At 39.2% G+C, this 12,273-nt stretch overlaps 1 protein-coding gene across 1 annotated transcript in view; it reads left to right on the forward strand.

Moving 5' to 3' along the window:
- EFL1 (elongation factor like GTPase 1) overlaps positions 1-6,756 on the forward strand; it is an 82,716-nt gene extending 75,960 nt beyond the window's left edge. The window contains exon 20 of the mRNA XM_068410135.1: positions 5,207-6,756. Within this exon, the coding sequence (XP_068266236.1) occupies positions 5,207-5,395 (189 nt within the window). The 3' untranslated portion in view covers positions 5,396-6,756. The remainder of the gene's footprint in view (positions 1-5,206) is intronic.
- Positions 6,757-12,273: the final 5,517 nt, after the last annotated feature.

The raw sequence follows: 12,273 nt of genomic DNA on the forward strand, positions 1-12,273 counted from the left end.
GTGTGGTAATACAAGTAGCGTGTTCTAATTAACCTCATCTTTTGCTGTGTGTCTGCACCATTGAGATAGTCATGATCCTCTAACAGAAGTTTTCAAAGGCCACCATAACTTGCTCTAGAAGCAGTATGTAGTGCCTGAATTATTTACACATGTTGGGAAGCAAAGCTAGCTCCTGTGGGTACTGAGGTGGCTTTTGAAACCTAATTTATGTCTCTCTACAGTGCTGCTCTGCATCATGTAGTGGTGCAAGGTTCACTCAGGATTCTGTAGCCCCGTGCTGCAATAAGTTTGCAGGTCTACCCTTGCTGGCTACTAAATACTAAATAGTGCATACATTTGAACCTCCTGTTATGTCAGCTTTCCTGAGAACTAGAGATACCTGTTGAAGCATAAAGAATTATTATCAGTGGAAGCAGTATCCAGTGCAAAACTTCAGTTAACATTCGTAGAACAAGTCTTTCATAAATTATTGAAAGAGCCAGTCTGTCAAACCTGGGGATTTTCTTAAGCATCCATCACTACAGTATCTAAATATTTGCAGGTAGATTAGATCTATACATTCAATTTTGTATACTTTTGGACTCCTCTGTTGTATTCATCTTCAAGAACCACTGTTTCACTGTTTCTCTCTGGGCATAACTTCTGGGTGTTAGATTTCTTGCTAATGTAAAAAAAAACCTCCATCAAAGGGGATGGTAACAGCCTTTCATCGTAGTTTGTAGCTGTATAATCTCCCTCAACAGTAGAGTCTGGAGCAAATCCATTGAGCATTTGGAACTGCTGGGCAAACTCAAGTGGAAGAAGAAGGTGTACAGATCGTGGAAGGAGGGGCTGGCCACTTGGGAGGAATATAAGTCTGTTGTCAGAGGATGTAGGGAGGCAACTAGGAAAGCTAAGGCCTCCTTGGAATTAAACCTTGCAAGAGAGGTCAAGGACAACAGAAAGGGCTTCTTCAAATACATTGCAGGTAAAGCCAACACTAGAGGCAATGTAGGCCCACTGATGAATGAGGTGGGGGTCCTGGAGACAGAGGATAAAAAGAAGGCGGAGTTACTGAATGCCTTCTTTGCCTCTGTCTATACTGTTGGAAGCTGTCCTGAGGAGCCCTGGACCCCTGCGGCCTCAGAAGAAGTCAGGATAGAGGAGGAATCTGTCTTGGTTGATGAGGGCTGGGTCAGGGACCAATTAAGCAACCTGGATGTCCATAAATCCATGGGCCCTGATGGGATGCATCCGCGGGTGCTGAGGGAGCTGGCGGAAGTCATTGCTAGGCCACTCTCCATCATCTTTGCTAAGTCATGGGCAACAGGAGAGGTGCCTGAGGACTGGAGGAAAGCGAATGTCACTCCAGTCTTCAAAAAGGGCAGGAAGGAGGACCCGGGTAACTATAGACCGGTCAGCCTCACCTCCATCCCCGGAAAGGTGATGGAGCAACTTGTTCTTGGTGCTGTCTCTAGGCACATCAAGGATAGGGGGATCATTAGGGGCACTCAGCATGGCTTCACCAACGGGAAGTCTTGCTCAACCAACTTGATAGCCTTTTATGAGGATGTTACCCGGTGGATAGATGATGGTAAAGCTGTGGATGTGGTCTATCTCGATTTCAGTAAAGCGTTTGACACGGTCTCCCACAGCATCCTCGCAGCTAAACTGAGGAAGTGTGGTCTGGATGATCGGGTAGTGAGGTGGATTGTGAACTGGCTGAAGGAAAGAAGCCAGAGAGTAGTGGTCAGCGGGACAGAGTCCAGTTGGAGGTCTGTGTCTAGCGGAGTCCCGCAAGGGTCGGTTCTGGGACCAGTTCTATTCAATATATTCATTAATGACTTGGATGAGGGATTAGAGTGCGCTGTCAGCAAGTTCGCTGATGACACAAAACCGGGAGGAGTGGCTGAGATGCCGGAAGGCTGCGCAGCCATTCAGAGGGACCTGGACAGGCTGGAGAGTTGGGCGGGGAGAAATTTAATGAAATATAACAAGGGCAAGTGTAGAGTCCTGCATATGGGCAAGAACAACCCCATGTACCAGTACAAGTTGGGGACAGAGCTGTTGGAGAGCAGCGTAGGGGAAAGGGACCTGGGGGTCCTAGTGGACAACAGGATGACCATGAGCCAGCAGTGTGCCCTTGTGGCCAAGAAGGCCAATGGCATCCTGGGGTGTATTAGAAGGGGTGTGGTCAGCAGGTCGAGAGAGGTTCTCCTCCCCCTCTACTCTGCCCTGGTGAGGCCACATCTGGAATATTGTGTCCAGTTCTGGGCCCCTCAGTTCAAGAAGGACAGGGAACTGCTAGAGAGAGTCCAGCGCAGAGCCACGAAGATGATTAAGGGGGTGGAACATCTCCCTTATGAGGAGAGGCTGAGGGAGCTGGGTCTCTTTAGCTTAGAGAAGAGGAGACTGAGGGGTGACCTCATTAATGTTTATAAATATGTAAAGGGCAAGTGTCAAGAGGATGGAGCCAGGCTCTTCTCAGTGACATCCCTTGACAGGACAAGGGGCAATGGGTGCAAGCTGGAGCACAGGAGGTTCCACTTAAATTTGAGGAAAAACTTCTTTACGGTGAGGGTGACTGAACACTGGAACAGGCTGCCCAGAGAGGTTGTGGAGTCTCCTTCTCTGGAGACATTCAAAACCCGCCTGGACGCGTTCCTGTGTGATATGGTCTAGGCAATCCTGCCCCGGCAGGGGGATTGGACTAGATGATCTTTCGAGGTCCCTTCCAATCCCTAACATTCTGTGATTCTGTGATTCTGTGATTCTGTGAATCACCTTTTCTTATTCATGTGTTCTTGGACTTTGAAATTTTTGTTTGTTCAGCTCTTTAGGCAGATCATGAATAGGGAAGTCCCTGGTGTTTTCCTATCATTAAGATGTTCGGTATGAACATCAGTACAACTTTGTCAAGTCAACGTGCAATTTTTGTCCCAAGTTGGAAAAACCCCAGTAGTCTTCACTGCCCCTTTTCTTTATTTCTAGTGCATAAAATAATGGTAAAACTTCCAGGCTCTCCAAGAAGGGAGCCCATTCTTTTTTTATTGATGTAAGCTGTCAAGGAATCGCCTTTAAGTTTCTAGGCATTGGTTATAAGGCCCTGTGCAAGACATCAGAATGGATATGACTCAGGCAGATTCTTCTATGGTTAGACAGTCTTTACTTTTATGTTAAAAATAAATGTAGAAACAAAGGGAAAGCTAAGTTTCAATACTGTTTATTTCTGAGCTCTGCGTGCTTTTGGTTTTCAGCCAGACAATGCTATGCATAGTGATTTCCCACCTAAATAACTGAGAATGGATGTCACTTTCAGCACATAAGTAATATTCCACTTAATTTACCAGTACTATGTACATGCTTAACTGTAACAAAGTAGAACTATTTTTGTTGGTTTAGGGGCTTAACATACTATTTTTCAGGATTGAACCTACAGTGTTACGTATACAAAATAGCCATCTTCTGCCACAGTCATTTTGCTAACTCCCCATAAACTGTAATTTGTTTGATTGTGTTAGATGTTATTTAACATGAAGTATTAAATTAAGACTTTACAATTGTTGATGTTTCTGGGAGAAATGGTCCATCTTAAGCCATTGGTTTTTAATTCCTGTTCTTGCTAGTTTGTCTAACTTAAATAAGCTTTAAGAAATTTTGCTTGCTTTGCAATATAATATGCCAATTAGAATTATTTGTTAGAATAAAGAGTTGATGACACTAGAAAAGGTTTATAACACTAAGCTAAAATTGGTAGTTTAGGGAAGTTGTTCCCTCCTTGTCAGTTATTAATATTTGTGCTAAAATTGTATATTTCAGAAATGATTACAGAGTGATGTCCTCAATTATTGTCATAACTATCACGTTTCTTACAGTAACTAGTACTTGTCTCCATTCTTTTTTTCCATGAGGATTTTGTTTAAGAAATGGATACAGTACTACCTTTGGTTTTTTTAGTAAAAATCTATTACCCGTAATTGCATCTTGTGAAGAAATCTACAATCATTTAAGTGAAATAAGTATTTTTGAAATTTGCAACAGAACCCGAGTAACATAATATGGTAAATTTTATCCCTTCCTAATGCTCATGTTTAGCATTCTTGGAAGGTGATCTTGTTATTTTTCACTAAGTTCCTTAATGCTCTTTAACTACAGTACTTTTTACTCTATTTTATGGTTAATTGTCCACTAATGGGAAGTAGAGTTAAATCTTGGGACTATAACCCTGTACAATTTTGGTTGGTCACCCAGACATCGGTTCACTAGGGAGCGTTTCCCAGATTTGATTACACATACACGTTATATGAGCTTAAGACCTGATGATCACTCTTAGTGACTTAGGAGTAATTTCTGGTGCCTGCAACAGTTTAATACATGAGTAGAACTGAGGTGGATTCTTAGGAGCTTAGAATTGAAAGGGGGTCCTCCTTTTTCTTTAGGTCTTAAAACAGTTACTTGGAAACCTAAAACTTCTTAAAGTAATATAAGAGTCACTAACAGTAACAGAATAGTTATCTTTGGCTAGCTAGTTAAGTATTAAGCCTAGAATTTGTCTGAAATCTACATAGTCCCAAGATAGAGAGTAAATATCTCTCCAGACTTTCTTGGGGAATTAAAACTGTTGTAGCTTTGCTGTGCAGGATGAAATGAGGAAAGCTTTTAAAGACTTTGTAAGATAACTACATCTTTGGCATACTCTCTATGGTAGTCTGAGAAGTGTGGGATATATAGGATGAACAGAGGAGGGCACCTGAGATATTAAGCTCCAAGAACCGTTCTACTAAATATGTTAGCACCAGAAACAATGATTCTTAAACCATCTGTCCAACTCATAGGGATTGAAGAACATAGGGCACAGAAATGAGCAGAAACTTTCAGTTCTTATAAATTCTGATAAAATTGTAATGAGATAATATTCTAAATACGGAATTCCTTCTTAAAACTGAGAATTTTCTGAGTTATTTCGCATTGTTTGCTGACTGGCAATTAAATTTGCTTTAAAAAAAATGTATGCAGATAAATGCAACTGAATTTGGAAAGCTCTTGTGGACTTCTTAAGGCAAATGCTACATAGGGTATCTTAACTCTTGTTTTCTGCTTAAATAGCTAATTGCAGGCTTTCCAGAAAACTCCATCTGCCCTACTTTCAGATTGCTCTGCTTCAGAGATTGATTACCTGAAATGTACTAATAAACCTTTGTACTATTTTTTTTTTCCCTTTTTATAGATGATTTCAAGTGACCCATTCTGGGTACCAACCACTGAGGAAGAATATTTGCACTTTGGGGAAAAGGCAGACTCAGAGAACCAGGCCCGCAAGTACATGAATGCAGTAAGAAAGCGAAAGGGACTTTATGTAGAAGAAAAAATTGTGGAGCATGCTGAGAAACAAAGAACGCTCAGTAGAAATAAGTAGCTGTGTCTGCGTCCTCTCTCTCCTGACTCAGCTAAGTGCAGCTGGATTATTTTCTATGCAGCAGATTCAAAATTTCATCTTTACTTTGTTCTTTGACACCGCTTTTCTTACATGCTATAATGCCTGTGGCTTATGTTTTAATAAACTGAAGCCTTTCCAACTTTTATACAGAGAAAATAGTTTATTTAAATAAAATACAGGCATGTTTGTTGCAGTTGGTGTCAATTTTTAAAATTTACTGCCCTATTGAACTTTCTTTCACAGGATTAGGAACTCCTAATTTAATTTTTTTCTTTCTGATTTATCACATGTAATTAAAGTTAGAGCTGGTTAGCTAGTTTGTTGCAAATAAACTATGCGCTGAATTTAGCTCCTTAATGTTTTTGACTCTGTTTTTTAAATTTATTTTAATTTCTGTAATGTATTTGTTACTCCCCAGTACTTTCCATGGTTACCTATATGCAAATAGATGTAAGTCTATTAGGGGTTTCTAAACTATTTGTTTTACTTTGTTCCTCATGTAAGCAGTCATCTAAATCAGTATTGTATCTTCTTTAAATCAGAAGGCAAAAATAACACATGTGGAAGACTAAGCACTGCAAACCAAACAAGATTTGTCTTTTTTCCCTCCTTAGAACACATCTTATTAAAAAGTTTATATGATTATCCTAAGCTGGGAGCTGCAATCTCTGAATTAGGCACACAGCTACCTTTGCCAGTCCTGTGTAAGGTTCACAGACTCTTGCAGAAATTTCTACCCATTGTTGGCCTGTTGTCTTGAATTCAGTGAAGGAAAACACTTGCAAAAATATACAAAATGTTTTGCTGTGTGCAGGTGTCTAGGATGCAGAAGGCTCCAAAATGATTCAGACCAAGACTAATAGGAAAAAAGTCCTCACAGGACATAAGTTTTAGTTAAGAAAAATGGAAACCTTGGATAGAAAAGGAGAAACATGATGCATGAGTTATCTTTTCATTTGGCTGCTTAGATTTGTAAAAGGAAAGGACAAGAATTCTAGAAGGTTAGGACTGAATAGGTAGGTGTCCTTGAAGAGTTTCTGATATTTAGTTAAATGAATGGGAAATAAGTCCTTAAATCTTGTGCCAACTGACTTTGTTACCTCTTGTCTTTGCTAATTGCAAAGCGTTCTGTTTCAGATAACCATGCAAAGGGTTTGTCCTTTTCTTTCCAGAATATAACCATTTCTTTAATTTGTAATTGCCTTGTACTCCTTTAGCACCTACTTGGTCTTTCTGAATAAATATTCTGTGTGTCAATTAATGCAACAGGCAGAAGTTACTCGTATCAGTTTTGTATTTTACGGGAAAGAGAACCGTTACTTGTTTCACAAGTAGAATGATTTTGAATGCTTAACTTTTATTTTAAATAGCAGCCTTTTCTTTTCCAGCTTGTTTGCTTTCATTATGGAAATGTTTCCTATTAAGGCTGTATTTATGAATTATTCAAGCAAATTAAATATTTGCCTGCCTTAGAAGGTTGTTCCATAAATTGCTGTTGTTTTGCAAGGGATGTCTCTATGGCAGCCCTATTAGAGCTTGAACAAACATACTTACGTAGTTTGGGTACTGCCAGCTGGTATAGCCATGGAAGGCATGGTAACTTACTGCAGCCTGCAAAAAACAGTCAAGACATAAATGTTTGTAATGAGATCTTGGTTAATACAGCTACCCTGCTAGCTGAATCCAAGATAGTTAGGGATGTCTGGCCTGCAGTCACAAAGGTGCTTGAATAGGTGACGTAGAGATGGACAGGTTGGTCATCGTTATGACTGCATAGTTGTTAACTGCAATCGATACTTGAGGAAGCAAAAAGAGCATTAACATAGATTTTAAAAGATTTAACAATAGCTTGCATTTTTTGTTATGGCGTATTTTTGGATTGCATCTCAAACAGCATAAAGATGATAAGTAATTTGAGGATGTTGCAACACTATTATTTGTAAAGAGCCAAAAACTCCACTAACTAACAGAAGAAAATCAAACCAACCCACAAGAAGTGCTAGCAGCAATACTTAAGATCTGTTTTCTTTAGTAACAGCTACTAGTGTGAAGAGAATCTTAATTGCTTATGTGCCATGAATCTCTAACCATTTTTCTCTGGATTATTCGAAGTGTAACTTGATGTAGCTGTTTTTCCCCAGCTTTGTTACACATACATAACAATATGACATAATTTTGGAAGATCTCTGCAAAGCAGGATAAATAACTTGCTGATGGAGCAAGCCATGGAAAGATTTAATTGAGAGCTAGCCATTATATAATTTCATTTTCCATTACCAGCTTTACTGCCAAATATAATACATATTTAAAATAAGCATACATAGCTTTGAAATTATGTATAAATGTTCAATACACTTTTAACTTTCTAAAAACTACGCACTCAGTTGATGTGATTTGGCTCTACTGGCTTTAGAAGCAGCAAGACTCCTTACAATTGATAATGTATAAAAACAACAGTCAGCTTCTATTTATTAGAGAATTATAACTATTCACTGGGCAAGCCATATGATGGTCCAAATGATTCCACTTTGTTGAAACAAAAAAAATGAAAATAGGAGCTAGATTTCCCAAGAGAAGAATAAAGACCAAGCAGTGGCCAGCAAGCTCCTTTCTCTTGTCTCTGGCCACACTTTTATCATCTTGCTTTAAAAATCTTTCATTTTCTCAAGCACTAGTAATCTTAGGTGATTCACCATTTTTTTTTCCACATATTTTTTGTCTTTCTTTCAACAAACTTCACTTACATTTTAAAGTGGGAGTCCAAAAGAGAAATCAAAGAATAACTGGAATCTGTGCTGTGTTTTCTTTCCTATCCCTCTTTCCATGTTAGTTTAGGACTTCAACTGCAGCCTCAATATTACAATTGATGAGCACAGAGACACCAGAGAAGCACAATATTTCTGTCCCAAAACATGTAGTTCCCAAATTAGGTTTGAATACAATCTCTTGACTCCCTACTAACCTTAGGAACTAACTCTTCTTGTTTGAGACACTAATATTTGGAAGCTTATTCTATGGGAAATAGACCATGTCACTCCTTCATAAAGTCAGCTGCTGTGCTAACAAGAAGGGAGAAACATGCAACGTTTGAACTGCACTCTGTACTTCTGATAAATGACCATTTAGAGCATGGAAGAGTAGCTTTGGCTGTATGTGATTTTGGAATGCTTTATTAGATTGAATACTTACTCTGATAGCAGAGAGGTCCTGGCAAAGTTCTTGGACTCCAAATAGCCATTGTTTTGAGCTGAAACTCTTTAACAATTTGGGGTTGGTTAAGCAATTGCAATTACAAATGTCCTTTACATTTCTCACAGTGTAGAACCCTCTCTTTTCTGTGCCTGGTGTTGGGTTATACATTTATGGAGAAAGCCGTAGTAAGTCTATAGGAAGGTTGTGAGCACCACAGTTCAAGTACCTTGCAATCTTCTTGAGTAGTCCTTCCAATAGCATAAGAGGGGAGAGGTGGGTCTAGTCAGGCTTTACAATAGATGACAAATGAGCAACAAGATTCCTCTCATGAAAAGCTGTGGGCAGGAAAATCTTTAATGCTACTTGAGGAATAAATGTCTCCAGTATAAATGAGAAACTGGACATCAGTTTCCTTCTCTTACTTTACACAGGAGGTAAATACACCATACTTGGCAATTTTGGGAGTAAAACAGCACTCTTGATAAGAGAGATGTTCCTTAAATATATCTGTCTAAAACTTTTTTCATTTATAAACCTAGTGACAGACAAGTACCATTTACAGATGGGACAACTTGAAGAACAGAAGCTTGCAGGTCTGCTTAAAACCTTCAACAGTGTGACCTGGCAGCAGAACTCGAACTGGGAATTCAGGTGGCTTTTATTCTGACCTTGATCATATCAGCCTAAATTCTTTGGGCAAGGTATCTAAGGTTTTGCTTCTTCTATTAGGGTTTCTCCTTTCTAACTCTAGTTTGGTTCAAAATGCTGGGTAGACTTTTCTGTGCTTCTTTCCTAGTTTCCTTTGGAAGCAGAAACAGAAGTAGAAGAGCATGTGAAGGAGAGGATGTGAATGAGCTGGATTCTTTTGTCAGCACCATTTTTTTTAATGCTTGGTTTGAATTCTCATACAGCTTCTGATTCATTTTGAATGAATCATTCTGCAGAGTGGGATCAAATGAAGTTGGGGAAGGGTTGGCAGAATCTGGAGTAGAATCTCTTATTTTAAACCATGCATAGATATGTCTGTAAAATGATAAAAAGTGCGTGCAGGTCTTATTGTGCTGTTCTTCACCAGTTTACAGTTATACTCCTCAAATTTACAGTATCTGTGATTTGCTTCTTCAGTACAGCTCTGAGAAGGAAAGTACTTACAGTGTTAATGCGAGATGTCTGTGTAGGCCTGGCTGATTTTACTGGTGCTTAGACAAATGGTTTACATGCAAGATAAAACACTTACATGTAAATACCATTTTGATTTAGCCGTATTTCTGAATTTTAGTCTCTTATCTACTTGATGTGGCTTAGTCATATCCTTTATTGTGACTCTGTGCTTTTTGGCTTGTTTTGTGATAGTTTGGATCTACTGAAAAGTAGATAAGATAAAAATTAATATTGATTTTTATAGTTTCTATTAATAAACTGAACTAAAAGTCTGGGGGGCATTGGTCTTCTACAGCTGTATCATGCCATTATTATAAAACTCCTGCAAACCATGACTAACAGGAGGAAAAAATAGATACCATGAAGCAGTGTGGTTTGGGCTGTTTGGCAGAGACTTTTCTGTTTCAACAGATGCTATTTTCCTACAGGAGCTTTATTTATTTATTTATTGTTAATTTATCCTTTTTCCCCCCTCTACTCATCCCTCCTCCTTCATTTCCGATTTTACCAAGGATCCAACTGTATAACCCCCACTGATTCTTTAGAGGAATATTTTTATTATCAACTTATTTACTTCTTTTTACTGAAGCTGCTTATCTTTGTAAAGACTTGCTGATTTTGGAATTTGAACAAAAAAATAATGGAGCAAAATTCAGTAGTGTTTTCCTGTTTGCATTTTTGATGGCCATATAAAAGGCTTGTCCTTCACCCTTACAAATGTGGCATGTCTCGCTGTTCTCCAGTGAGATATCATTTTTTCCCCCAGAAAAGCTGCTGGTGTAAAAGGCTAACAATAAATAATAATCTGCACAGGCAGCAAAAATAAAACTTTTGTCAAAGGATCTATAGCCTTTTTAAAACCTGCATTTCCTACATGCTCACAAACACGTTTGCTATCCCCTGAGAGGGAGGGGAGTTCAGTAACGTTATGCTGCTTTTTTGTGAAGTGGCCACAAAACACAGCTAAAATATGCATCTTCTCAAGTGGAATTACAAATGGGAGGCAGATTGATCATCATCACCAATTCAGTGCTGGCTTTTTCCCATCTGTGGAGAGCTCTTTCCAGAATTTTTCATATGGTTCTTTTACGCTGTAATAAATTAAGTCAGGTAATGAATAAATCACTCTTGTTTCATTGCTTTCTGAATGGTTTATACCAGTGTAAACTGCTACCCTGGAATATTTTGTCGTTTGTTTTGCTGTAGCAAAGGCCTCAGACTTAGAGACAGGTCTTAAGAAACTTTTGGGCTTTAGTGATGACTCCATGACAGTTATGTGCATCATTGTCTCCTCTGCCATATTGTCCTGAAAACAATAATTCTGGATTATAACTTGCTTAAAAAAGAAGCAGCAGCCCACAATCTTAATGTAAAAAGAAGGCTGTGGAGTAAGCAACAAGCTTTTTAGGGGGTTAGTACAAAATGATCCCTGGCCTCTAACTCGGTGTGACATATGAAAGCAGTTTTTTGCTGTAGTGATGATTTCGTAGCATTTCAAAGAGAGAATGTTCAGCTGTCTTGTAATTGTAGGATTCAAGAAAATGGTTTGGAGTGGCCACCGTGCAGTGCACGCCTAAATGCTGCCCTTAGTGGAGCTGTAAGAAGGTTGATCATGAAGAGGCAGATTTAATCATGCTTAAAGAGGACTTAACAAAGTCCATGGCAGCTTCAGCGGTCCCACTCCTTTGCTGCATCTGAAGGCAGTATAGCTTTTTGGCTAGACTTACCACCTGAGTACTCTGAGATTTTACTCCTACTTTGTTCAAAGGGGAGGATGCAAAGTCAAGGTCAGTCATGTAGGAGCAGGGACTGAGATGCCAAAAAAACCCTCGAAAATTTTCACAGTAGAAGTGATACAACCATTAAGCAGTGGTTTCTGGTTGCCTCTAATATATGTGTTTGACCGTAAGTCCTTTTTTATTTTTCTAATGCTCCTTTCAGTGATGATTTTATAACAGCCTATTTCTAAAGGCTGATTTATTTGTTTGGTGATACCGGCATATCCAGAGCCAATGTGGTGCTGAATATTTCAGCTGGTGCTGAAATATAGTAGGAAGCATGCTGTGGAGCATACCTGCAGCTAGTTGTTTTCTGTCTTTCATCTCTTGTCATGGTAGCGTTTACCTTTAGGAGGTCAAAAGAATGGCTCTTTAGAAGAAAAAACTGGCATGGCTTCATGGAGTGACTGACAGAAGGAGCTGTAAGTGGCAGCTGAAGCTGCACTTCCCCTGGAGACTAGGCACAGTATGTTCATGACAAGTGCTGCTATCACTGGTGTGGCAATTGAAAGATGATCCTATTTATGAATCCATGTCTTCTCCTTGTAATGTTGCTGTCATGCAGTATGAGCAGCTTAGGGAGGTTATTTTAAATTAACCTTCCTGCGTTAAAACAATGTCTAGTCTGTTCCTGTCACATCCAACATTGTAAGCATCAAGGCCAGTGAGTAATTCGACTGCAGCTGATGTGAAAGGGAAAGGCTCGAGAAGAAATGTAAAAATGCT

This window comes from Nyctibius grandis, chromosome 11 (genome assembly GCF_013368605.1).
Source record: "Nyctibius grandis isolate bNycGra1 chromosome 11, bNycGra1.pri, whole genome shotgun sequence".
In the NCBI taxonomy this organism is placed as follows: domain Eukaryota; kingdom Metazoa; phylum Chordata; class Aves; order Nyctibiiformes; family Nyctibiidae; genus Nyctibius; species Nyctibius grandis.